Source organism: Calidris pugnax, unplaced genomic scaffold, assembly GCF_001431845.1.
Source record: "Calidris pugnax isolate Ruff unplaced genomic scaffold, ASM143184v1 scaffold24, whole genome shotgun sequence".
Classification (NCBI taxonomy): Eukaryota; Metazoa; Chordata; class Aves; order Charadriiformes; family Scolopacidae; genus Calidris; species Calidris pugnax.
Window position 1 is genome coordinate 34,128,776 of NW_015090922.1, and position 27,742 is coordinate 34,156,517.

Consider the following 27,742-nt stretch of genomic DNA (forward strand, 5'->3'; position numbering starts at 1 on the left):
CTCCCCACCACCCTGAAGGACAAGGGTGAGTCAGCCACTTCATTACAAAGGAGAGGTGTCTCCTCCAGGGCAATGCTATTCCCTGTGTCCCAGGCAGGCAGAGGTGCTCACCTGAAGTTCTCCCAACCTAGGGGCAGATGTTAGGCTTGCCTCTGCCCTCTGATTTTCTATGAGGTATCTCCAGGTGGACTCCTGAGTTAGCATGCAAGTGGCACATGGGGGCTGGGACACCTAACAATATAGCCTCATCTGGTTCCTAAAACTTACATGGTCTGATTCAGTTTTCAGTTGGTAATAAAAAAAGGTTATTAAGAAACTTCTTGGTGCCTGCTCTGTAGCTGCAGGTCACATAACCAGAAATAAAGCTCTAAGGAAAGGGATGCACATTGGGACAAGGACTTTAGGAGGCATTAATTAGAAATAGGCTTGGGCACATACATGAGGACTCTCACTCCTTTAAGTTATCCTCCATTACTTCTAGGTCTTTCATCTATGCATATATGCATCAGGATTTTTATAAATAAAATAATTCACCTGAATTACCGTAGTGCAAACACCAGAGGAGCCACGCAGCAGTGCTAATGTAATGATTGCTTTCACTTGGTTTTTCAGTCACTCAGAAGTGCAATTTGGTGCCTGCAGGATTTTGGCATCCTCAGGCCTCTGTGAGATGGCCAGATGAGTGCAGGTGCTCACTTCCCTCTCTGTCTCTTCCTGCTGGTGGCCTCTGACCAGGGGCAGTGAACAAATGGAAGTCAGAGGAAAGCAAGAGTTAAAAGAATGAAATCTAGGTGGGAACGGCAGGCCCACTTTATTTAATACCTTAATAAACCAGAAGGTTTTTGAGGCAGCAGATAACAAACAGGGACAGAGGGAAAAAGTTTGTCCCAAGGAAAGCAGAGGTTTAGAAGTGACCTTTTAAATGTCTACACCTAAACAAAGGCTCAGAGCAGGCTGTTCCACTTTAAAACAGAACAAAATGAGTTTAGCTCTGCAGCAATCCTGTTCGAGCCCTCACGCTCAGCAAAGCATTTGCAGATGAGCTTGTATTGAGGTTTGGGCTAAGGTTTTGTTTATTCCCCCTGGACCTCATCAAGCGCTTAATATTCTGTTATGTGTGTGCTTAACAGAGCACACACTTCTCTGGTGAAAGCGGTGGAGAAGACATTAATTACACTCTGACTCTTCCAGTACAAAAACTAGGGGCTATGAAATGCACTGCAAACCAAACGAAATAATGTGTTTTTTCCTCCAGTGTGTAGCAGACTTGTGGAGCTTCTTGCCAGAGGCCACTGTGAATGCTTGAAGCTTATGCCCACAGGAGGCAGAGCAAGCACTTGAACAGCGATACATTTAGCTACCCACTTCCCCACTGAAGCTCCACCACCAAATAGAGGTCCTCAGACTTCTGCCACTTACCCTTCAGGATGAGTATTTGGTGTACAGAGCAAACTCAGCACAGCTCACTTACTGTGCGGCACCTCGAAATCCTGTCTCAGAAGTCACTAGGTTATAAAATGCCAACACACATTCAGAACCACTGCGAGTTGCTAAGTGTCCTTCAAGACTAGCTCTCCTCACTGAAGGAGAAGGAAACACACAAGGGTTTCCTGACTAGCAACTGATGTGGAAAAAAAACCCAAGGCATTGGGTAAAATTATGTCTAGAAGAACTGATGGAAAAATCATGCTAAAGTTTAGTTTCCAGATTCTTCAGCAGGGAGATTTCTCTCTCTCTCTTTCTGCTCTTATTTCTGCACATCTCTTGGAGGTGACCCAGAGCCACGCAGAATCATTACATGGTTTTGTGCTTCTCCCTACCAGGTTCAGGAACCATGAAGGAACAGGTGAAAAGAAGGAGCTGTGGCACTGAAGTAGGTAGAGTAATGCTCTAGTATCTGGCAAGTCTGGAATGAGCCGTTACAAAAAAAGGCATACATCCATGGGGAATAAAAAACCCAAAGGTCAAAGAATTTTCCTGCAAATTTCTGTAGTATTTGACTCTGTTTCAAATGGGAGAGAAGCGGGCACAGAAAACAAGTGGAAAAGTACAGGAGTAGACAGAGAAAATCACATCCATGTGCAACGCCACAGAAATACTGCTAAAACCAGCAGGCTCTCCCAAAGGTGCTGCAGAGCTCATTTGTGTGTCCAGCCATTACGAACCTGACCCATACGCATTCATTCTTTTCATTTGCAGTCCTGAAAACTCTGATCTTTGGTAAGCCTTCTCTTCATTTTACATCTTTTTCAGGCAGGTTTGTGGCACATGAACACAGATGTTCAGATGCTGGCATGCACAACACAGTTTTCTGATATTGTATTTGTAATGAAGTTTCAACACCTATTATCACCCATTCCCTCGAAAAACAAAGTGATTTCAATTTACCACCTTACACAGCTTGTTTGCATCACAGAGTCATGTAACAAGCAAGTGTCCTTACCCTTTTCTCAGGGCTCACAACTCGTGGCATTTTCTAGGGCCATTTTGATGGCAGCAGGACACCAATTTAGAACTTGTCTCATCAAAAATCAAGGTGGAGAATGCAGCAAAGCACTTAGGCACCAAGCGTAATGTTTTCAACTTGAAATCCCCAGGACTGTTCTCGTACTTAAATCTCCACAAGCAGTAAGTGCTTTGTTAGATCAGTTTCTATCTAAAGGAGGTGTCCCCTGAGCAGAGCCTTTCAGAGCACAGGAGGAGAATCAGCAGATTGTCTGCCTGAACCCACTGCTAAAAAAAGGAAGGAAAGGTATGTTGATGTGCATAAGCATGCCTTCTGTTTGACTTTGCAAACTTTTTCCAAATAATTTTCTCTCTCTTTGTCAAATAAGAGCAGATAATAGCAGGATAAACATTCTGGTAACTACTGCATGTCTCACCAATGTGGTTTTTTTAAGGTGTTGGGTTTTTAACACAAATTTTAACACAGTGAACCCTGGATCTTTACAGGAGCACAAAAACATAACAGGTTCAGAAACAGTTTCAAACAGCTATTTTTTATATTTTCTGTACTACCCAAGCATATATTTCAGTCTGGAATATACAACAGTAATTGAGTAAAAAGAAGGTAACTGTACATTCTAAGTCCAGGAATGCCCAAATAAACCAGGATGATGATGATTAAAAGCACAGAAGCTACCTTAGATGTATCTAATTTCTATCAATTTCTGATATGATTCTTTGGGGTTTGTTTTTTTTTTTCTTTACAAATCAGGGTGCCACTGAAAGACACCTTGAAGTTACTGCTATTCAGGAAAGCAAAAATCCCCATGTTTACAGCTAAAATGAAGTTATTGATTTCAGTTCCATAAGCAGAAACACACAAATGGCAGAGCTCAGCATTTTCCGAAGTGTACTCAAGTCATGTTCCCAGCAATCAAGAGAGACCTAATCAAATTTTTTCCTCTCAAAAATAACGATCTTGGCAGATTTTTTTAAATAGCTTGCCAGGCTTTGCTGTTCCTGTGGATATCGGGTGCTTTTGGTGATCGCTGGGTGCTGAGATGTTTCTGTGCCTCACCTGCTGCATTCCCTCAGTCCCTGTGCTTGCGTCTGCCAACTGCTGAACGAGGTATTTCCAAGCCCACTGAAATTAGAGTGATGTGGCACCGCTGCCCCCAGGGAGCGAGCCCTGCTCACACCTCAGCTCTGAGCCTTCACCCAGGTTCCTGGCCAAACGTTTCCCAGCTGCTCTCGGCTCACACAGCTCTGCCTGGGCTGCCTCCCCTCCCAGTCCTCAGCCCGTGTTGAAAGTGCTCGCTCTCTCCTCTGCTTCTTTCCACGTGAGGTGAGACCACTGGAAGACAGGCCACCCGACCACTCGCTCTGCCTCATCTCAGCAGACTGCTCCTTTCTGCATTTCACATATTTTCCTACTCCTGCTTCTAAATCTTTCTCTGGTGGTCTAGTATATCTAGTTATTGCCTTGTGTGAAATGTTTTGTAGTCCTTTGCATGAAAATTACTGCAGGATAATATATTTATTTTATCATTTAGGAAGAGTGGAAGATGTCAAAAATTCAGAGCGGCATTTTCTATTTTAGTTGCCCATAGCTGGGTATCTAAATTAAGTAAGTTTAAAAATAAACAAACCCAAAACCACACCACAAATGAGACTGTCAGTGGTGCTGAGAACACCCTATCATGATTGCTTTCATTATTTTTGGAAGACGGCACTTGATGGAAAGTGCCATATAAGGAACCAAGAAAACTACAGAAAGTCTGACTGAAGACTATGCCATCTGTCCGTGCATCCTTATTTCCAGGTGAGTAAGACATCCCAGTTGGGAAGAAGGCCAGATCAGAGTCCTGGTTCTTGCTACTAGAGCGTGTGTGGCCTGTGGGTTCCATCAAACTGCAATACATGCACACGTGCCAGGAAAGTACGTCGAGGACATGGACAAGTAACTCCCTGTGAAATTTGAGTTGATTATTCAGAACTTATTAACATGGATTGGCAACATACTTGCTACAGCGTCTGAACAAGTGCTCACAGGCACCCACACAGCCACTGTGGATGGGGGCACTGAGAACAGCAGTTGTCCTATCCAATAACTGATAGAGGACTGAGGTTAAGTATCCTTCACGTCATGTTAAGAAACAGTAACTCAAGTAAAGAGATTAAATAACCAATTTCACCTGCAGAGTCAGGGGCAGCACTGGGCGCAGGGCCTGTCTCTTGTTTTCTAGTCCACCCTTCTCCTGGCTGGATCCAACTGGTCCGTCTTGGGTCTGCAAGACGAGTTTTAGCTCTCTCATGCCCGTGCCTCAGACACCCACAGGGCAGCCTTCCTCTCAATTTGGCCAGCTCTGACAAACTTGGCAATGGTCTGAATGATGTCATTCAACAATTAACTAACTGGGGTCAGGGCCACTGCTAATCACAATTTCCCATTCTGGTGCTCTGGCTTTAAGCACAGGTGTTGCAGGTCAAAAGACCTCTAAGAGGCTTTCCTGTTTCAGCAAGACACATGTGAAGGGAGAGACTCCATCAGGCCACATGTTTGTTTAGACTTCTATCCAAAACTATCATTTAAGTACATTTTAAGAGGTGCCCTTCCCATTAGTTCTTCTGAAGCATGGCCTTATTGATCCTATTTCAGAATAACAGATCTCCATGCAAGGGATTTATTTGACTGCCAAACCACAACGCACCAGCAACCACTTTTGTGCTCATAAAGCTTCACCTGCTTGAGTAGGTTCCATGAGTTAATTGGCCAAGAGAGGGTATAAAACTTCTCTGTGCTCTTGAGAGCTTACCCTTCCACATTTCTTTCTTTATAAAGCTAAATATTGTGACTGCATTTTAAACCTAAATAGTTTGTTGGTATCCCTTTAACTGGTTAGTGAACTTTAAATACTGGCTATACTTTTATCCAATGCATTGATTATGTTTTCAAATGAGTTGTGGTGTTTGCTATACTACTCCAAAATATTTTCCCCTTTAACATCAGTTAGGATTATATTTTATATATTTTTGCCTTTCTCCAAATACAATCTTTATATTCATTTCTTAACCTCTGTGTTTATGTATTTTATTGAATTTGTGGAGATTGGATTCATTTTCAGCATTTGATTTGTTGCAGTGACTTTGGGCTGGCTGCCCAACTTAAACATGGCTGCTACTCTTGGATGATGGCCTGACTATTAATTATTTCCCCGCTGAAACTGCATTACCACAAAACAAATTTTGTTATAATGACATTAAGTAAAGACCATAGAAACCTGCCCAGCATTAGAAATTTTTTCTTGGCAGCTGTTTTATGCTTTTTCCTCACATCATCTAAATCAAGAATGAGGTATCATGAATAAACAGGCCCTCTATTTTCCTTGATGTAAATATAACAACATCAGCATTGAAGTAATTATCAAGTCACAGGCATTATCCTGCAATCTTTATAAATTCAATCTCCCAAATAAGACAGCATGTTCAAACAAAAGGGTAGAATTTTATAGGACTAAGATTCACAGTGTCACCATCCTTGTTTTACAGGATGTGATAGTTCTTATTTCCTTCCCCCTAGACAAGCCTTGATACATAAAAAAGGTTTAATAAAATACATATTACTTATCTTTACAAATAAGGTAATTCTTAGTGACAAAACAGTTTAAAAACTAGTCAGGAATGGAAAAAAGCATCTTGGGATGAAAAGCAGGGAGCAAGAGGAAAACATGTTTGATTAAGAATGAATATCCTATAGGTTCACTGTTACCAAAACTGAATGACCAACAACATGTGTTTTGGTTGCTAATGTCACAACTATGAAATTATGCTAATACACAGTAATATCTTACCCTTGAAAAAAGTTGCTTTCCTCTGTTAATTTAGGAAGAAGACGAGTTATGAGCTCATATGGTTTGGTTTTGCTGTTGGTGATGTCGTTGTGTCCCTGAGCAACAGAAAAAGGATTAATTCTTATACTTCCACCATTTCAAAGTCTGCGCCCTCAGAGCATCCCCTTTCCCTTTAAGCTATGTACATGTGGAAAATTTTTCCAGCAGAATATTTTTAAGGCAATAACTGCAGAGCTGTGGATTTACCCCTGAGAATATAAACAGTTAGAGTCGGAGACAGTCATCTATATCATGTCCTCTGCTACATTAATTCAATTCCATTTTAGCTAAGGGCAGCCTGATGTTCATTATCCTTCAAGAAGGTAGGGCTTGCTTGCCAAAGATATGCTCGTACAGTAGTTATTATGCTTCTGAATATTATTTCATAGTTTTCTGTTACACAGTTTCAGTGTATTTTTTTTAAATAATCATATTCTTATTTTTTTTAACTCTATCATTAGTTTGAAATCTCTCACTGCAATTTAATGATGAAGAATAAAAGAAGCAGCAGGGTAATACAGTTATGGCACATGTCCTCGATTACTTCAAATCAAAATTTTTTTCTCAATTCCAGACCAGTAAAATCAGTGGGTTTTATAAAATAGTACTCAAAAAGGTCATCATAGTAGGTAACGAAGTAAGTCTGACTTTTTGCCTTCTTGTTTTAAATAGGGGTTTTATTACCTGCTCCTGCACAACCTACAGCCTATCTTTTCTCTTTATCTTTTGCCCACAAGGGCTTGGCTGGCAGTCTCAAATTTTCATTCCACCACAGAGCAGAGACATTGTTTTGCACGTGGTTTCGTGTAACACACACAACTCACTCGCCAGTTGTGAGACTTTTCAGCTGCTCTGGAGTACAACCTGGTACAAAACCTGCAGCACCAGCCACATCCAGAGCTTCACTGTGCTTGATGCTGCACAAACAGAAAGGGAAGACCGAAAACTTACCACCCGAGCAACTCGAGCAGACAAGTTCCAAAGGGAACAAAGTTCAGTGTGAAATAACAAGCAAGAAGCAAGGGAGAAAAAGAAGTATTCAGCAGTCATGCCAGTCAGCCCAGTCTCCTTTCACCAGGCTGCGTTGTCTCCCTAAAAATGTTATGCAGAAGATTATCATTAGTATTTTTCTGATTTCAAGAGGAAAAATACTCACGAAACCACAACACTCAAAGCCTGACCCATTCCTCAAGGTGCTGTTTGTTACAAAATCACTTGTGAGAGCTAGGATTGTTTAGCTCCTTTATGTACATAGCCCTGGGAAAAATATGTATACTAATGATTGGCCTAATAATGACACTGAGATACTCTAAGTACATGGAGCTATAAATGGTCCCGTTCCATGTAGCAAATTCTATTTTCTTTTTTCATTTAACAGAGGTAAAAACCTGCTGTAACAGGGCGGAGAATATCAATGCTCATAACAGTAGAAAAGCGTTTTCCCCAACTGATGTTTTTCAATGATAAGTTATCAAAATATTTCTACCTGGTTCCCACTACTGCGTGTTCATTAGTTTGGCTTCTTGAGCCCACTTTGAAATAACCATTGTTATTTATCTGTTTCTAATTCTTTCTATAGCAGTTGTTCTTCTCTAAATTTTGTAGCAATTTTATGACTAAAGTAGCAAGAAAACATACAAGTATATAAACAACAGACTGCCTTCATCCTTTCATCCAAATTGCATCAAGAGGCTAGTCTGTGGAAAGAGTTAATGATCCAATCAGCATAAGAACATATTACAAATTGGAATTCTAATAGATAATCTCTAGATGCAAATTTATCATGTAATTATACAGTTGGAGAAATTGAGTATTTTTACATGAGTGTTTTTTTCTGTTGCTGTAGCCTCTTGCAATGATCTCTTTAGCATTTAAATTCCTAGTTGCATTCAACAGAGAGGGCTTTGAATGAATGTTACTCGAGAGGGTGGCTTTTATTGAGGAAGGCAGGAAGGTGGCAATGAGAGAAAAAGGATGCTACAAATAGGTACAGAGGGACTGTGAGCCATGGGATCCCTTTGCATTCTCTGTTAACATGATGCTGGCAAGTTGTTTTCATGTAGTTCCTCGGCTAATGCAATCTGTATATGATATAGTCCCACAACAGTTCAGCAGACAAGCAAAATGAAATGACAATACACATTGAATTAACTGTCCCTTGCTAGGGCTTTCTTAAATGTGGGGCTTCTGTAGCATTTGAATTCCTGCCCTACAAATGAAACACCAGTCTGTTTCCATTGCCAATAAAATCAGAATGAGGAAATAGCTGACAGAGCATGGCTATACTTACTTAGTCATAGACCCACTGGTTTGTGCCATGTTATGTGCTGTTCAGTCCCAAGAGCCCTAAAAAAGAAATATAGCTACCTGTGAAACAAGGGCTAAAACAACAAGTGCTTGTCCCAATAGATATTACAAGTTGTATCTGATGGAAAGGACTGTCTGTTGGGGATGCTTGGAAACACATTGTAAGCTTAGGGTTTCAAATATATCTCAACAGAAATGTAAAACTTAAGTGAGTTCTACTCTCTATGTCTTATTCCATCCTCCTCACAATTTTTACTCTAAACTCAATCAAAACGGGGTAACTCCTGGGCCTTTCTGGGTGCTCAGCTCTGCACAGTTGCATGAGAGCCCAATAGCCAGACAGCAGCACCCACACACTCCCTCTGCTCTCTGCATCAGGCTAGGAGAAACATCCCTTTTTTTTGATCTTTGGAGATACCAGAGGTGCCATACCACCCACACACCTTTGCTGGCTGGTTTATTGGAATTTCCTTCCAAGAGCCTATCAAAACTGACACAGCACAACAGGCAAGAAATGGGCTGTTACCATTAAAGTGGTTGGTCCCATTCCTATATAGAAATATCAGCCATGACCCTTTTTGCTATTCACGAAACTAAGAGCCAAAGACACAGGACAAAACGGACTGCTGGAATTGTCACTATGCTTTTATTTAATAAAGAACTTTTCTTATACATTTTCTAAACAGGTAGTGTTATTTCAAAGCAAAACATCAGAAACAAAGTCATAATCAAAACCACACCTATATAATAACTTAAATAAATATTTTTCCTTTTGAAGATGATCGAAGTATAGGATAAATAAAACATATTCTGGACATTCTCCACAAACAGTTCGTATCTAATAGTTTCTTCATTAAGTATTCAGATAATATATATCAGCTAAACTACTCTGGCACTGACTGGGTCTTTAAAGGAACAATCTGGCTGGGGAAAAAAGAGATTTCACTAAAAGCAAACCTATAGAAATTAGGTTTCTTAATGTTTATGCATCCTTAATTCTCTATTCCTTAAGAAATGCCTTCTCTCCCTTCTCTCTTGGACTTAACCTAGAGCAAATTGGTTTTACCTGAGCAGGGCTGGAAGCTGTTGGTGCCACTACTTAGTTCAGCTAAGGGCCTGAGCAGCACTGGAAGACATCAAGGATCATCCACAAAGGTAAGATCAGCCTACTGAGGCTAAGCTCCTGAGAAATTCTCCTCAGAGTTGATCTTTGCTCCTATAGAGGTATGCATTGAGTTGATTCACCCCAGAGACATCCCAACATTAGCTTCAAGCAGCTGAATCTAACATCGATGATCCCAAGGGTCTCTTCCAACCTCAATGATTGATTCTATGATTCTATGATTCTATCAGCGAAGATCCACACACTGCTTGCACAAGCAGAGATTTTTGCTATAGTGAAGAAATTCATCTAGGTCAACAGCATGGAGGCTGTGGGGTCAATCATGCACAAAGGCTTATCACACAGTTCCTATAGGTCCTATTTTAGCCTGGTGGTTACCACTTAGATCAACTTGGCACCTAGGGAGCCCACCGTACAGCACTGCATAGACCAGAAGAGCAAAATGTATCTTTGACTTAGAGATCTCACAGCCTAGGATAATGTAATAAATAACAGCCCTTCCCTGCAGCAGACCAAGACTGCAGCAAGTGGAGCCGTTTCCTCTCTTCATGCCACCTCTCAGCATAATCCCAATGTCATCGAAGAATACAGCTGTAAATAACCATATTTAACAGTAACTAGACAGGCAAAGAGACCAAATTTTAGTTCGCTGCATTAGACATTAGCTTTTTCTTTCAGAAACTGAATTGAAAAATCAGTTTCCTTCTGGCCTTTCTACAAAATTAACAGAAAACACTTCAGTTATATACACTCCACCTAAAATAACTGAGCAGCTTTGACAGTGATCAGCTCCATCCTAACCTGAGCCTTAATACAGTCAACATTTGTACCTGTTTTTCTGAGAATGCCTTCTCTTTCTTGTCACTAAAATATTGCCAACTCTATTTCACCTCACATCTTATTTAGTGTCTACCCTAAAACCTTAGTTCCTGTAGGCAAGTACTTAAAAGAAAAATCTTAGTTTCCCTTTGCAGAGTTTCTAGGTCTCATACTTGTGGCAAAAGACTTGAAAACATGAATCATATCAGCTTAAAGAAAGCAAATAAAAAATCCTCAAAGGCACTTTTCTAACAAAATTCTCACAACTTCTATGACAAGCTTATAATCTGAAGAGGAGAGGCAAGCGTCTGACTCATGATTTCTAAGTCCTTGGTGTTCAAATGTAAGAGTTTTCACCTTCCTGCTCCTCTGCTGCTTTTCTACCCTTGCACTCTGCATGAGGAACGCAGATGCCCAAATTTCTGGTAGAAATCATCTTCAGCACGATTCAGGGCTTCCTCATCGATGTAGACAGCTGGTCTCCGGGAGGCCAAAAAGTACTGCACTTTCCGCAGGCTCCATCCCACCACGTACTTCAGCCAGCCACTGACAGCAGCTGTAGACCTGCCAACGCCGGCGTTGCAATGAACGTAGACCGTGTGTCCATTCTCCAGTAGCCCGTGCAAGAGGCAGACAGCTTGTGGCAACATCTGTATTCTCCCTAAGGTTAAAAACGAGACACGTTCATTTGCATTTGAGAAAGCTGGGTTCAGGGTTGAGATTATGTCTGTGAAGCCCGATGCACTGTGAATCATAATGGCAAATCTGACATATTTTGGTTTTTTTCTTGTTTTTGTTTTTTCAAATGACCTTCTACCCTAACCTTGGTTTCTTCCAGCTACATAGATTCAGATCACACAAAATCTGTAAAATGTCCCAAGTCTTCTCTAAATATACATTCTGATTAACACTGAACATGTGTGGCATATTAATTTTCACAGAGACTGAGATAAGGCAGAACGTTACCTCAAACGGTACATCTTAGATAGCGTTAAAGTTAGCACGCCAAAAGTGCAATGTTTTTTAGTACCAGAGGTCTGTGAAGCTATCTATCTACTGCTGCTTTCCAAAATGTAATGAAGGCCATTATGTCAAGAATAAGGGAGGGAGAACAGAAGAGTATTTTCCTGTACAACTTAATACTGTAATGATTTCATTGTCTGCTAAGCATATGGTTAAACAAGACAGAACAGTCATTCTCACTCCCAAAGGGATGACTATTGCATATTTCCTGATGCCTTTCTCCCTGTTACCCTGGGAACTGAAGCTGCAAACATCAGAGCCTAACTTTTCTGCATGGCACAGATGAGCACTGACATTAAGCCCTTTCAAATCCCTGTTTTAAGGTCTCCTATCTTCCCTGATGTTCTGTTAACTGATACGACAGTTCTCCATTCGTGGGCAGCAGCATCTCACTCTACTGAAAGCGCTCTCCTGGTAGGCAACTCACTCAAAACTACAGACACTTTCTAATCTACTGGTTCAAAATAAGATTTTGAACTCAGCATTCCAACAGAGAAATAAAAATAATAATTTATGTCATGACATGAAGTGCTATGGGCATTCCAAATTAATTACAAATAATTATATAAATTACTCTACTGAGATCATTTATCCCAGCATCAGACTTGAATACTACAGTTAAAGAAAAATGATTTGCTGGGGGAAGGGACTAGCAGAGATGGGCATACAGCACTGTCTCTCCATTTTTAACCAGCAAGGATGGCAACTTGTCCTGCTGTGCGAGTTTACAGTCTTCCACCTCCACAGCATATTTTCATTATACGCCTGAATTGAAGCTGAAAGCAAAAAGAGTCAAGCGGGTATCAATGTCAGCTGGCTTTAAACTCAAATACACATATACTGCCAGACACAAAGTCCTTTAGATGGCCTTTCCGCCCACAAAAAAGATGACTCATTTCTTAGAGACAACACATACACAGAAATTACACCTTGTGCATTGGCTATATTTTTACGCAAAATTTACGCAGAAAATAAAAAATAATCCAGTAATGAGTGATGGATTAGTGACTCAGAACGTTTGTTATTATTCATTTATCTGCAAGATAATTGATTGTTACCTTCAGTGCTCATGTCTGGCGTTGGCATCCAGACATAAGCAAGACCTTCCTCTTTATACAGCTTCATGAGGGTTTCGGGGCTCATGGGTTCAGGGTAGCGGTTGCAGCCCCAGGAATTCTGAACAATGTCCCACTCGGTCTGGAAGTTCATCACAGCCGTAACACCCAGCTCGTGCTTCAGCTTGACAGTCACGTGCTCCAGCTGCCGAGGGCAACTTCCCAGCCAGATGTTTGGCAGAATTCTAGCATCGAGAAAACATTGCAGGGGGATCGATTAAAAATAGCTTAACAAAGGAACTGCCAAGTTCAGCTGCGTTCTGGCTCCAAACCTGCTTAGCATCATCACACGAACACTGCAAAGCACAGCTTTTTCATGTCATGCAGTAAGCAGCTTCTTATTTCAGTACAGTCAGTAATGCTTGATGCTGGCCATCAAGTTCCTAACCTACCACAAAGAGCCAGACAGTCTGAGAAAAAATTCAGAGCATAATTAGTAGCACAGGTCTCCAAGGCATCCGTCATTAAGCCTGCAGTGGAACCTTACTAACATCACAGATTAGAATAAGAAAGCTCTGAAGATTCATGCAATTTGCACAAAAAAAGAGACCTAGAAGATTCACATGATCCAGATCTGAACCACTTTAGTAATAAGTCACATGCACAGAACTCTTCCAGCTTTGTAGCTACCACTATAATGAGGAAAGCAGAGAGAAAAAAAGAGAAAAAAACCCTAACTACACTTCTGTGAGGAAACTCAAAAATGAATAAGCAATTTTCTTCTCATTTTTTCTCTGTTCTTGTGGAGTCTAATGGGAACCAAATGTAGAATTACAATACCAGTTTAGGTTCCCTCAAGGCCTAAAGAAGCAGAAATTTTGCAAAAAAAAAATAAATGCTACATGTGTAGGATGGGTAAACATCCATTATTTCTGGTACTTATCTAAATCAAACTTCAAGACTTCCACGGTTTTCCCATTGTTAATTATCATAAAACTATTGTATGTCTCAACAGATTTTGACATAAATATAAACTGAATATTAAGAAGCTTGTTTTCAAATGAGGATTTTTAATGTGCACATGCAATTTAACTGATGGTACCTACAACGGATTATTTACATGCATAAATTATTAGTGATCTACTTTTAAATTTTTTTTGTTTCCATAAATTTCTATTTTGAACATGCCATCCACAAACTACACAAAATATCCCTGCAGTTGAACATGTAACGTTGCAAACATTATTAACTGCAAATAAATGAAGCCAATCTACAACAAAAGCAAGATCCTCAAAAATAAAATGTCTTCCATGCATTTCTTATGGTCTTATTTTAATCTCAGAAAAAATAAGAAATATTTTATGTTTATTCAGGAGCACTTACTCATACAAATAGCCCTTAAATCATCAGGCAGCTACTTCTATTCCACTATCACAGTAATAGATGTTTACTAGCATTTAATTAAGATCTGTAATTGACAGTGATTAAATCCTGCTATATTACTACTGAAAGATTGTCAAAAAGAAAAATTCAAATCCAGAAAGTACTTCTTCTTACTGTTTCCTCTATTTGAGCTGCCTCCACAGAGAGTTACATACCAGCCACACAAACATAATCTTTGGCTTTACAGCCCCTGTTTCATTGAGACAATAAACTTAATCTCAGTGTACGGTAACTGAGTCCCAGCTTTCTGGATCACAGAAAATGAATGAAAACCTGAAGATTTAGACAAATCTCTTACATTGCAAATCACCATTTCAACTGTGTTGCTCTGACTGTGAGATTATTTGATTTCGTTGCTGTTTCACATCCACATCCGGGTCTAGAATGCGGTGAGAAACTGCTAATAAAAAATACAATTGTTCCTACGCAGGAAGCAAGCTTTAAACCAATATTTCAGAAATTAAGATATACCCCTTGAAGTCATTTCCTTTGTGACTTTTCTCACACTTCTGAACACTACCTTTCTAAAGGAGAGAAAACATGGGAAGAAAGAAGTTCTAACACACAGACTCTGAATATCTTAAACTATAAAAATAAATTCAAGCTGTTTATTAAGAAATACCAATATTCAGTAGACTCCACAGCAATCTGAAGGAAATGCAATAAACCACAATTGTGCATTACCATTATGTTTAAGTACAATCCCACATGCCAGTCCAGGAAGGGAGCTTCACAAAATTGCCCAAAATCCAGCATAACCAGCTTGAGCATTCCCACTGATCAGAGGGATCAGTGAAGGCCCACCGCAACAATTACTTCACTGCCCCATTTCCCACGCGCCAGGCCCACAGCAAACCCAATTTTAACCTGAAAGTGACCCCTGTCAGGCTTCTGCCACAGGAATCCATTGCAATGATTAGAGCATTTCAAGGAGGCGAATGCAAGTTAAAGCGCCCTACAGAAGCCGATACACGGCTGGAGATGAGTAATGCCCACAAAACTCCATAGCAGGGAAAGAAAAATGGCAATAAGACTAATATCTGGTGGCAATATGAGAATATTCTTTCAAGAACAAGAACACTAGTATCCTTCCTTCAAAGGCTTTCCTGGAGACTCATACATATGTAATTCTCTTGATACTTTGGGAAATATCTAATACAATAAGTTACCTTGACAGGAGAGCAAAAGCGTATTTTCTAGCATTTGATTGAATCAGGAGTGACTAAAGGGTTCCTGAGATAAATAAAATTCTGGGTAGTACTCTTGCTTACAGATAAATCAATGCTTTATAATTTTTTCCTCAATGATTATTTAGTGGGCAAACATCACAGCTGTGCTGTCTGCAAGCCCACTGGGATATACATCATGTGTTTATTCTGGTTTTGTACCCTACAGAGTCTTGTCCATGACAAGGCCTCCTGTATTTCACAATAGCAATTACATTTACTGAAGAATCTGGTGGGTCTACCAAGTTTTTATCACTGTCTTTCCCTGTAATTAAGCAAACTATTGGTGGCATTCAGAGACTGACCAAAACAACATATTTAGGACAGCCAATTCTTGTTAATTATTTTTCTGATCATGTCCTAGAGTTCAGCCTTTGAAAGTATCATGATGCAGGCTTGACCTTGGTCTTCAAGCCCCTTATTTATCCACCTCTAAATGACTGTAAAGTCTTGGTCTTGCTAGACAAGGCTTAACACCTCTTTTACCAGAAAAACAGTCCATTCAGAAAACAGCACTGCAGAGCTGTCCTACTGGCCAATTTATCTAAAAATCCTGTGATAATCCTACTGCATATGTCCATTTATCTTTATCTGTCTCATACCTTGACTTTGTCTTACATCAGAAGGAAAGAACAAAAGGGTCAGCACACATGCAAATACAGAAACCGATGAAGAGGATAGCACCTCTATTTTATATATAAACTTTTGATAGCCCTACTGAGGGCTTCGTTACACTGAGCACCAGGGAAAAGTACATATAAAACAAAGACAAACAGTGGTAATTTCATTTTTACATCTCTTTCCTTAATAATATGACTTTTAGTTTTCCTTTTCCAATGAGGCCCTTCTTCTTTAAGTTGCCACCGCACTTCAGTGGGTAACTAGATTTCAGCCACAAGAGCATTTGGCATGGGAAAGAGACCTCTTTTGCTTTTCCCTCTCAACTGTCAAGTAATAGTGCTCTCAGATCTTTGACAGCTGCTGCTTTCCAGCTCACATGTAGTTGTTTTCCAGCAACAGCTTAAGTGATTCCTACATGTAGTTCAAAAAACATTTAGGGATTACATGTGATCAATAAACCTATAAACTTTTCAGCCATTAACCCCTACCATATACCCCAAATACCACAACAGGATGGTGTTTTAACAAAATTCCACTTAGAATTCTGTTTTAATATAAAAATGTCACTTTGTCATTGTACCTGTTAACTCCCTGTGTTACTAAGGATAACAAACCATGCTTGGTCCCAGGAGACATGGCCAATTCAGTCACAGGCAGTTTATCAATGAAGAAATAGCCTAGAGTAACATGAAAAATATTCAGCTAGCTTCAGAGATTAAAACTTGCAGATTACCTAAAAGTTCTTTCTTTAAAGCTAGTTTCTGTAAAGTTATTTTCAGCCTGCCCTACACTTCAGTTATACACTGCTAATAAAGAGAAATTATTTATGTACCTTAAGGGGACTTCTGGGGATTAAATGAAGTAATGAATGTGAGAAGCTTGAATTTGTGGTAACAAGGATCAAATGTTAGGCAGGTATCTGCTCAATTTACTTGATTTACAGATCCCTGACTGAAGGCTGATGTGCTAAAAACCTGCCTTTTGACTTGTAAACTGAGAAAACCAACAACCATTTATCATTACCAGGGAATAAATATGGAACACCCTGAAATCACTTGTACGGTTATTTTCCAGCTGTCATCACAGTTAAATTATTTTTAATGATGCAGATATATATTGCATTTGGTTGTTTCCCCCCAGGACCCTGCACAGCCTAGATTAAATTATAACAATTCACCATGAATGCATCTGAAACAACAAATGCATTCCATTTAGTCAATGCATATGCAAATAGTCTTCCCATCCTTAAGGAGTAAATGAGTCTGAGGCAATGAAAGATTAGAATTCTCACACTTTTTTTTTTTTTTTTAATTGCAGATTGTAACTTTCAGGCTAGGGGAAATGTTCCCAAAGTGTGACGCACTGAACCTTTGAATCTTAGACCTCCATAAATAGTACAAAACCAGTCCAGCACCTGTAGCTTATGGATCCAATTCACAATGAGGGTGACCTGCCCTATGGGAAGATACTGCATCTGGCTGTCAGCTCCTCCTCCACAACACAGATGGAGATGCTGCTTCTTAAGCAGCTCCTCTGTTACCTTTGTTGATAGTGGTTTAAGACAAATGGGCACCAAACTCACATTTCCTTAAAATGCTGAGCTGTAAACTGGGATGACTCCAGTACTGTTTTCAGATCGGTTCAATCATCAGTGTAGTAGGAGCAAGACATCTTACAATCTCTCCTAAAATCAGCCAGCCCTTCCAAGCAGTCACAGCTTTTACAGAAAATGGCAAGTTCAAGCCTTTGGAAACACATTTCATCAGAAGATTTATCAGGGACAATATTTCAGATGTCCTTTTATCTCTACAGTTGCCAGCTCTAATCAAGAAAGGGGACTTCGCCAAATTAAGGAAAAATACTAAGGTATTTTTCATTGGTTATTGGAAACTGAGTGATCCATCAACCATTCATTCTGTTTGTACTGGTAATATTTTTGACCAAGGTCCAGCATATTATTTTAAATGAAAAGCGATGGATTTATCCTTCAGCGCAGGGTCGAGATGTAGCATGATGTTCCAGCTTGCAATCACTTCAGTTATTTGCACCAGTGTTCCTTAGCTCCCACTAAACATCTGATGACAGCAAGATGAGGGCTAATATATACATATAACAAGACAGAGTAACTTAGCTGAAACAACAAACAAAATAATGATTAAATCGGCTGTGTCCTCCCTTAAGCTTTTATGTCCTGAAGGTGTAACATGCAACTACAGCTACACGTAACTTGCAGCAAAACTTATTCTGCATTCCCAGAAGAGCAACATACATAATTCAGTCAATTTACCCCCAGCATTTTGTGATACTTGTATGCATACAGAGTGGTTTTTGTACTGATGTAGTGCTATTACCCTGACACCGCTACAAGCAAGCAGCCCAAGGGGAATGTAGGCCTGAAGTACAACCCAGATGGAGATGTTTTTGCAGCACTGTAACTACTGGAGACTGCTCCCAATTACAGTGCATTCCTATTCCCTTCCCTGGTGGCACTGGAGTAGAAACTGGTTCAGAATTTTTGATAAGGAGGATTTTTAATGAAAAATGATCTGTCAGAACCAAAAGCTCACATTGAAACTTGCTACCAAATTTAAACCAGTTCAAAGACCAAATGACTCATGAGAAATAAAGGGAGACAAAGGGATGGCAGCAAAGAAATCCTACCTCTCTTTCCCTCTCTCTCATTTGACACAAAAGAGATTTCCAAAAGTATTGCTTTGGGCATATGCAAAATGAGAATATAGGAAATCCTACCAGCTGTAGCTGAGATGCTCTTTCATCTTTTCTCTACCTTCTGCCTGTGACAAGGCACATCACTTTAGATTGGTGATACCAGTGGATTATGATGACCCAGAACTATCATCCTACATGTGCTCCTTCTTTTGCCATTGGCATCATTTTAACAAAATATAGCAGCTTATTCTTAGGTACATGCATGCCTCTTCTGGGCTTTCCATGTTCTTTTCTCCTGAACCTGTGACAGTGGAAATACTAAGAGCACTTGCTAGAAATCAGATAAGGTTCCTGCACCTTTGTCAGAGCAATCTACAAACCCGACCTAGATTGCCATATAATGTCCTGAAATGCACTTACAAACACAGAAAGATTTTCAAGTGCCCAAATTCTGCTCTCCAGTAGAAGATCTGAACACTTTCAAATATCGCTTGATATGTAGAAAGTGCACTGGTGACTACCCTTGCCCTCAGAAATTCTTTCCTAATGTCCAATATGAATAGTGCAGGTCACGGTGACTTCTTGTCTCCATAATGGACACAAAGAACAGATCATTCCTTTCCACTCTGCAAGATCCTTTTACCTATCTGAAATTACTCACACACACATACCCTTAGCCTTGTATTCTTCACACACACACACTTGCTTGTTATATATTAAAAGCATCTGATGACCATTGTTTGCCTTTGGACTCTCCAGCTGGTCAACATCCTTCTTAAGATGTTATGCCCAGTGCTGGAAAGAGGTCTCAACCTTTCAGAGCCGAACTGAAGATAACCTCAAAGGCTATATCCTTCTTTACCGTTCCCTCGCTGTCTCTTTACAACATGACACTGTTGACCTATATTCAATATGGAATTCTGCTTCCAAGTTAAGATCTCTCACAAGAGAGAAGTCTACTCAAGGAGAGGGTAAATCTGCCTGAAACAGAATTATTTAAGATTTTATTAGTTACAACCGCCAGTTGTATCAAATAAAACTAAATGAATATGCAGCAAAGGAGTAGATGAGATTCTCAGTTGATGAATACATCTCAGAAATACATCTTGGAGTAAATAATCTCACACACATCACTGGGTTTTAAGTTAACTATAAGCAATTAGAAATGGAAACAGCATATACTTGTAGTGATGCTTGGTGAAAGCGCTGCTTTATAGAGAGGTCAAAGTGGTAATATTAGCCTGTACATAGAAGGGAACTGAAAATAACAGAAAATTTATAGTAAGCTTCTAAAAATCAATGATTCCATTTTATGCACTCCAACTTTGAACCTAACTCTGAACTATTTTGCTGTATCAGAAAAGATACAGGAAAATTATAACATCCAAAATATAGGAGATGCCAGCTGTTTCTTGTGAAAATACTTTTTAGAGTAAGAGTTCAGCACATTTAAGAGGGAAATGGATGACTGCTTAAAGATAAAGCAGCGAGGGGAGGGGCAAACCAACTGGCCCTATCTACATAAAAGAGGTAAAGAATATCAACTTCCACATAGTTTCACCTCTAAGCAACTACTAAGAGATGAGAAAAATGGCAGTTTTTATTTTATCGTTTTTTAATTCTTGCATCTTCCTTCAAAATACTGGCAACATAGTCAGATATCAAAACAGAGGACTCCGTGGTTTGGTCTTGTACAAGAATTCTGGTTTCATTAAACTCTCTTTAAATAACGGACAGAGAGATCTCTCAGCAAAATGCCTCCTTACCAATGAATTAATAACGTAGAACTAAGGGGTTACGGCACTGACATTTCATTGCACGTTGCACAGGGCACATGGGTAAATTGCTGTGGTCTTAATCCCTTCTCCTGCTGACTTACTGATAAAGCCTCCTTGCAGAAGGGAAGCTGACGGAGGCTTTGTGATGAGAGACTTGACTAAGTAGGATTGACTGAACACAGTCTGATGCACTCAACTGCCCAGCACGCAGACAAGCACTACTGGCCCGAGCAGGGGAGCAAGGTTTGATGATACTGTGGTCTAACTCACAGAATACCAAGATCTAATAGCCAGGCTTAATAAGATCACGCTTATCAATAAAGATGGATTAAATGGCCATAACCTTAGCAGAAGTCATCAGAGAAAAGCGTTGATTAATGATAAAACTATATCCTACTGAAACGACACAGCTGCAGACCTTGTAAGAACTACTTGTATTTTTGAACAAAAGATTACTCTAACCTAAATGCCAAACGTAGAAGGAACACAAGTCATCACTTAGAAATTTGTTCTGCTTTACCACTGAAAGAGCGCAGTTTATTATGAAGTTAAGAATTCTACCTCAGGGCTTTAAATGGGGAGAATTAAACAGACTACAATGTAGTTCCAAGGTGGTGTTTTTTTCCTTCTTCTATTTGGCACTGTGATGAAAAGTAATTAAGCTTTGGCAAATTTTCTTCTTAGATGTAATTTGGACTACTTATCTAGCCTCTCACATGGGAGCAGACTCGGCAACTAAAAAGAAACACCTGCTTTTATCACTTCAGAACAATACTGTGTCAGCTTAGCAATATGCGAAGTTTCTCAAGCCCTTGAATTCTGAGTGTTATGCTTAACAGTATCTTATTTATTCCATGTTCACAAATTTAGGCATGAACGTGGCATTAAACTACCTCATTTGCTGATATGCAGGGCAAATAAGCCATTAAGTTTTGACCTCAAGGTGACAACACGCTAAAATGAAAACAGGTAAGAATAACACCAAAGCGATAACTGAAATAGAAGGTTACACAGACGTTCAGCTACAAAGCAGTTCCAGTGGTGCACAGCTCACAGGTTCTACTGTCTCAGGAGAAGATTTCCATAGCATCAGCTTGATGGCACAAAAGAGCTTGGTTGTCACCTCATCATCCACCAGTCTTCATTTATGGCAGCAGTATCTTATTTATTCCATGTTCACAAATTTATGCATGAACGTGGCATTAAACTACCTCATTTGCTGATATGCAGGGCAAATAAGCCATTAAGTTTTGACCTCAAGGTGACAACACGCTAAAATGAAAACAGGTAAGAATAACACCAAAGCGATAACTGAAATAGAAGGTTACACAGACGTTCAGCTACAAAGCAGTTCCAGTGGTGCACAGCTCACAGGTTCTACTGTCTCAGGAGAAGATTTCCATAGCATCAGCTTGATGGCACAAAAGAGCTTGGTTGTCACCTCATCATCCACCAGTCTTCATTTATGGCAGATGGTACAGTGCGCTCTTCAAGCTGTGAGACAACGAGCAACCATGCTAACACCTAAGCACAGCACAGCTCTCCTCCTCATTCATAACCTTCTGGTGGATTCTGACGTGGGGGAGGCCTGTGGGCTATGACTACTTTATGGATTGTCCTTGCTTTGAATGCACTAAGGATACAGGATAAGAAGGATACGCGTCAGTAAAAGTAAAGTCAATCCCATAACAGAATTTTAACTAGATGGATCTGCAAAGCTCTCTGTTTATGGCCCATTTTCCCCTTCCACAGCAACCTCAAACATTCCCTTACAAGAAACATAGAGTATTATTACAAAAAAACTGATGAAAACATCTCATAAGGACAGCTGCAGAGATCAAGGGCATTTTTAAAATCCTATACCCTGCCACAGCGGGGGGTGTATTTGAGGAAAACATCTAGACAGCTGGGAAGTAAACCACATCCCACACTGCAAAAATGACAATAATACTTGGATAAATAAGGAGTAGCACTATGCCTGAGTCACAAAATAATCCTTGTATTTTATTTAGTACTGGTAGACTGTCACCAGGAGGAATGGGAATAAGGAAGAGGAACACCTGGAGAGCCCAGCAGAGGACCAAAACAATCAGAGATCTAAAGGACAAACTTTTAGAGAAAAATCTGACAGAACCAAAATTTAATATCAAAGTGAAAATACTGAGATGTTCCAACCTCAACTCTCTGTGATTCTGTGAAAAAGGATACGAGTTTCCAAGCATGTAAGAGATAGCTATAAAGGGGCAGGATCCTAATTTGTTCTCTAACTCTGCTGTGGAAAGGACAAGAAGCTGCTAGGGAGACTTCAGTTAAGTTTAGAAAAGCTTTTTAATTGTAGGAATAGTGAGGTAATTGAAAGGAAGAGTAACAGGGCTGTTGAATCTCACCACTAAGATGAGATCATATTTAAGATCAGGCTGGATAAACCTGGAAAGATTTAAATGTAATTGAGACTAAGTTAGAGCAAGGAAATAGACTGGATGCTTTTTGAGGTCTCTTTGAGCCTATGATCTATGATACTATAATCATAAACTTTAATTTCCATCTCTGGGATCACTACCTATATTAATTTATCAAGATCCATCTTGAAATAATTTAGGTTCCTTGGCCTCTCTGCCCTACTAAAAGGTCATGCCAGAATTCAGACATCATTTCTTTCATGTCAGAAACCTTGCTCTAATTTACACTCTAAATTCATTCAAAAGCAATTAATATCCATTTGATCCTAAAGCAGGTTCAATTTCAATAATTCTCCTTCCTCCCTTGTACTACTTCCTGAATGTCTTTTACAAATTGTAATATATCCTCTTCCTCAGTCTTCATTTAACTATGCCATCTACCTCAGACACCAGAAATAGTTAAGCTATTGTAGCATTGAGTTCCTTGCAAGCCAATTTATTTTGCTCCAACTGCAGTGCCATGAAAGCCACACAGCCCATGGAAAATGCCCCCACTCGTTCCAAGTTAGCTCAGGTATCTCTGATTTTCACTGCAATTCGTGATAATGGCATATCTTATATCAGGGAATCCCAGACACAGAAACAAAAAAGAACGTTACATCATTTTGCATTTTAAGTGGGTTTGCAAAACCAAATTTGCCATTCCCATTTCTTTCATGATACCAAGAGGATGTGAAGTTCTCCTAACAAGAAACTTTGGGGATCCCTTTTTGTGAGATATGCCCTGACCACAAATTTCCTGTCAAAAGGTAACACAGAAGAGGCAGTGTATCCCCATTAACAGAGATTGCACCATTACCTCAAAGGTCAGTTTCTGACAGATGAGATAAAGCAGCCTGATACAGCTGGTCTCTTTCATGCCAGGACTAGAACACTTTCCAGACTTGTTTCTTTCGGGAAATTTGTTTACAAAGAGATTTGTAAACAATCTTTGTTCTTCTGTCAAAATAACAGATCAAATGATATCTAACTTTGTCTCTAGGATAAGTGGGCATTCTCCAATAAAGTCAGTGGAATTGCTCTCATTAAGCTTGCAGTACATTTGAATCTATCAGGAAAAAACCACACTATAAGCTCTTCTCCTCTTGTTCACCTCACTCCATTGAAAAGCTGAAAGCCAATGAATTTATATCTTATACATTTTTTTATAATCTATTTTATCTGTATTCTAGAAATTAGCTAACATAACTTGGTCACACAAGACTTTATGTCCATTACCAAAACTAAATTGTGAAAGATAAAATTTTATTCTCTCTGTATTCATTGAAATATTTTATGTCATATTTCACTATGCATTTCTACTGCATAGATAAAAAAGCAATCATTCATATGCACACCAATACCTTGTAGCACAGGGTCTCCAGATCTAGCCTTATATGACTTTATCAGACTTTATTTTTCAAACATGCACGTAAAGTTTGTACTGATGCCTAAGGAGAACCCTGTATGCAGCAGAAAGCGGGATTTGCCTTTGTAGGGAATGACTCTTCTCGTACTTTCATTTGTATAAACATTATCTGAAGCAAAGGATGTGCCAATTGCAAAAACACAGCCTGAGAGGAGAATCAGGTTCCAAGGCTTGTACTGAACAACCTGGAAAGGACTCCTCTGCTGGCTTGTGAGGATTAATACTTAAACGCTCCAATTATAGGCTCTTGTCTCATGAAACCACGGTTGCCAATGGTTACTTCCTACAACGTCTCCGTTAGGTTGCCAACATTCCCATTTGTTTTGAATTAGAACAAATACTCGGAAACATGAGAACAACAGGCTGCTAAACTAAGCCAGATAGTAATGAGTCACGAATCTCTTGGCATTAGGAATGAGAATGTCTAACATTAATGCTTAGCAATGGGAATCATGCCACTGCTGGCACCTTTAAGTTAAAGTATCTTGACAAAATTAACTTAAACCACTACAAGTCAGAACTTTAAGTCAGTGTCCAAGAAGTTCCAGGAATTGTTGGTAAAAATACCTTTTGTCCTCTTTTAGAGTTTACTTACTAGTAGCTGCTTAGAAATCCAGACTGTGAAAATAATAAATGATGAACCCATTTTTCAAAACGCAGCCTTTCAGATCCAATGGAAATGCTTTCCAATGCTTCAGAAACAACCACCTATTCATTAAAATTACATAACGGCAAAGCATAGTTTATTGAAAGGTGGCCTTGTGATCCACATGGCAGCACACGCACATGTACAGAAGAACTACAACAGTCAGAGGAAGAAGCACATCCATCCCTGTGGTACCATCCATATAAAAGAGTCCTGGTGGGTTCTGTATCTTCCATGTTCATCCCAGTTACGATATTTATCCAGAATTTCTAAACCCACATCAGCTCATTTATATTCATTTTAAAGAGGACAGACACTTTCTGGAGTACCACAGGCTGGAGGATGACTTTTTTTTTTTTTTTGGTGGTTGGACTTGATGATCTCTGAGGTCCCTTCCAACCACTACAATTCTGTGATTCTGCGATCTTAGAAATACTGAGAAAAACTGAATCAATGCATCACCACACTCAGCTATATAAATATCTAAAAGAAAGCGTTCCCACAACGAAATAAAATAAAAGGGACAACAGCTGCATGGTGCTCCTGTAATGAAATTGTCAGAAAACTTCATTTTAGCTAACATACTTAGTTATTAGATTATAAACATAAAATTAATAACCCTGATGGATGAGTTGCCAAGCTCAAAGGCTGATGCTGAGACTGTAATGAAGCTACTGAGGCCCCAGAAGGATCTGTGTAAGTCTTTTTAACACAAAACTGCAAAGTATAGTGGGATCTCTTGAAGAAGTCTTGGATGTTGAATGGGGGAAAAAAAAAAAAATCACAACTTAAATTTTACCAACTAACAATGCTGCAGTTTTTATTGAAGCCCAAAGATTGACAAGAATTACCAAGGGTCATCTATTTTTTTTAAACTGACATTTTTTTTTTAGGTTTCTTTCTTCTCCTAGCAATAAAATTTTACTTGCTTGGAAATTGGAATTGCAGGTATTTGAATAAATGTATTAAAGTGATCTACTGTTACTAAAGTTTATGCAAATGTGCTTCCATTCTCGGTTGAAGCTTGACTTTGTAAATTTGTAAAACATTACTCATATTTGATGGCCTTATTACCTAGACTACAAATGTATTTGAGAAGCTTTTTCCCCCTTTCATCTCCCTAGATTGATGCAACTCAGTATTACAGGAAACTGAGCAATTCTGTATCCTCCAGTAAAGGAAGTGGTTAAAGCTGTGTTTAGGAATGGTCTGCACATGGCCAACCCTTCAAGCTGGCAGCTGGGCTGCAGAAAAAAGGAACACTAAAGAACTTATAAGAGAAGCTGCATAACCTCATTATCAGACCTTCACCTTGGGAAAACAAAGGCACTGGATACTACTGTTCTGCAGAGTTTTGAAAAGGTAGTCCTGGCGAAGCTAGATAAACTAAAAAAGTCATTTTTAAAAACAGTCTCTACAAGTTCATCAATATCTACACATACATATTAGCGCCCAGCATCCAGCCCCTGAACTGAAAGACAGCCAGGGAGAATCTTGCTGCTGGCCCACAGCTGATGAATGACTTTCTGCAGGAATGCTACCATGCATTCCTGCTGCTCTTTAATTAATTACTTACATTATAGGTAGGTAGGCAGACAAAAGGAAGGAAAGAAGGAAGGGAGGAAGGAAGAGCAACCTTTACTTCATTATTGATCTTTTTTATATTCCACATTTTCTTGTCTCTGTATTAAAACTGAAATGCATACTTTCCCCTTTTCCTCTTCTTGCATGCTTAAAATCATATTTTCTATTATTAAGTTTTTCACATCAAAGAAAAAAGACATTTCATTTAAGCTTACAAACCGTGATGTCTATTGAACCAATAAAGAGGAAATCCATATTTTTTATAACTTGGCAACATCTATGACATTTGACTCAATTTTTATCATAGTTCACAAGAGGACATACATTAAACTTATGAACAATAGCAGGGATTATGCACCTGACTCCCTGAAATTAAATTTCCCAAAGCACAAGCATTAGATGAAGGAACAAGAGATTTTCAGTTCAGCCTCTTAATATGTTCCCTGGGAGGACAAACACAGTTCATTTCTTTGGTGGTTTTTTTTTTTTTTTTCGGACAAACACAGTTCATTTCTTTGGTGTTTTTTTTTTTTTTTTTCCCTAGCAGAGAGAAAATTATGTATGGGAAAAGACAGCAGCAATTTGATAATCTCTATTTACTCTTGGGAAATAAAATACTTATGTTTCTGAGACAAGCTTCAAAGAAACTAGAGCTATATTCAAGTTTCCTCTCTTAGAAATAATTTTTTTATCCTTTAAATAGGATTCTCCATATTTTCATATGGAGGAGCTTTTTTAAAATTATCTTGTAAATATCTAGAGCATTTAAAAATGAAAACTTGCATTTATATCTCTCAGCATTTATAAAAATGACTCAAGATAGCAGTAATGTAACATAATAACTTCAGCTTGCTACTGTTTTAAATGAAGTATGTTTTACACTTCCCTCATTTTGAGTTGAAGCAACAGTTGTTTATTTCAGGTTTTTCTGACTTGCAGGTTACCTGTTCCAGAAATACAGTGCACAGTGAGCAAGCCAACACCAAACCAGCTGGTGGTAATAAACTATCTGATGGTGTCACCTTTCACATTTGGGGAAAGAAAACTCTTGTTTTGAGGCTTTTTTTCTGTAAGTCAGCTGCAAGCTGCCTGGGCTAACCTGCCTGGGCTAACCTGTCCTAGGAGCTGTGCCTGCAAAATCCCATGGAAGAGGGTCTACACTGCACACATCCCTGGTTCAACACTTTCACCACCTGTAAATTATGGAGTTCTCTTAGTGAAGTTCTTCCAATAACAACCAATATC

At 39.3% G+C, this 27,742-nt stretch overlaps 1 protein-coding gene across 1 annotated transcript in view; it reads right to left on the minus strand.

The window, feature by feature from the left end:
* Positions 1-10,670: 10,670 nt before the first annotated feature.
* The window catches only part of EPM2A (epilepsy, progressive myoclonus type 2A, Lafora disease (laforin)), a 38,239-nt gene continuing 21,167 nt past the window's right edge, over positions 10,671-27,742 (minus strand). The window contains exons 3-4 of the mRNA XM_014951084.1: positions 12,666-12,907; positions 10,671-11,245 (exon numbers count right to left, since the gene is read on the minus strand). Coding sequence (XP_014806570.1) covers positions 10,965-11,245; positions 12,666-12,907 — 523 coding nt within the window. The 3' untranslated portion in view covers positions 10,671-10,964. The remainder of the gene's footprint in view (positions 11,246-12,665; positions 12,908-27,742) is intronic.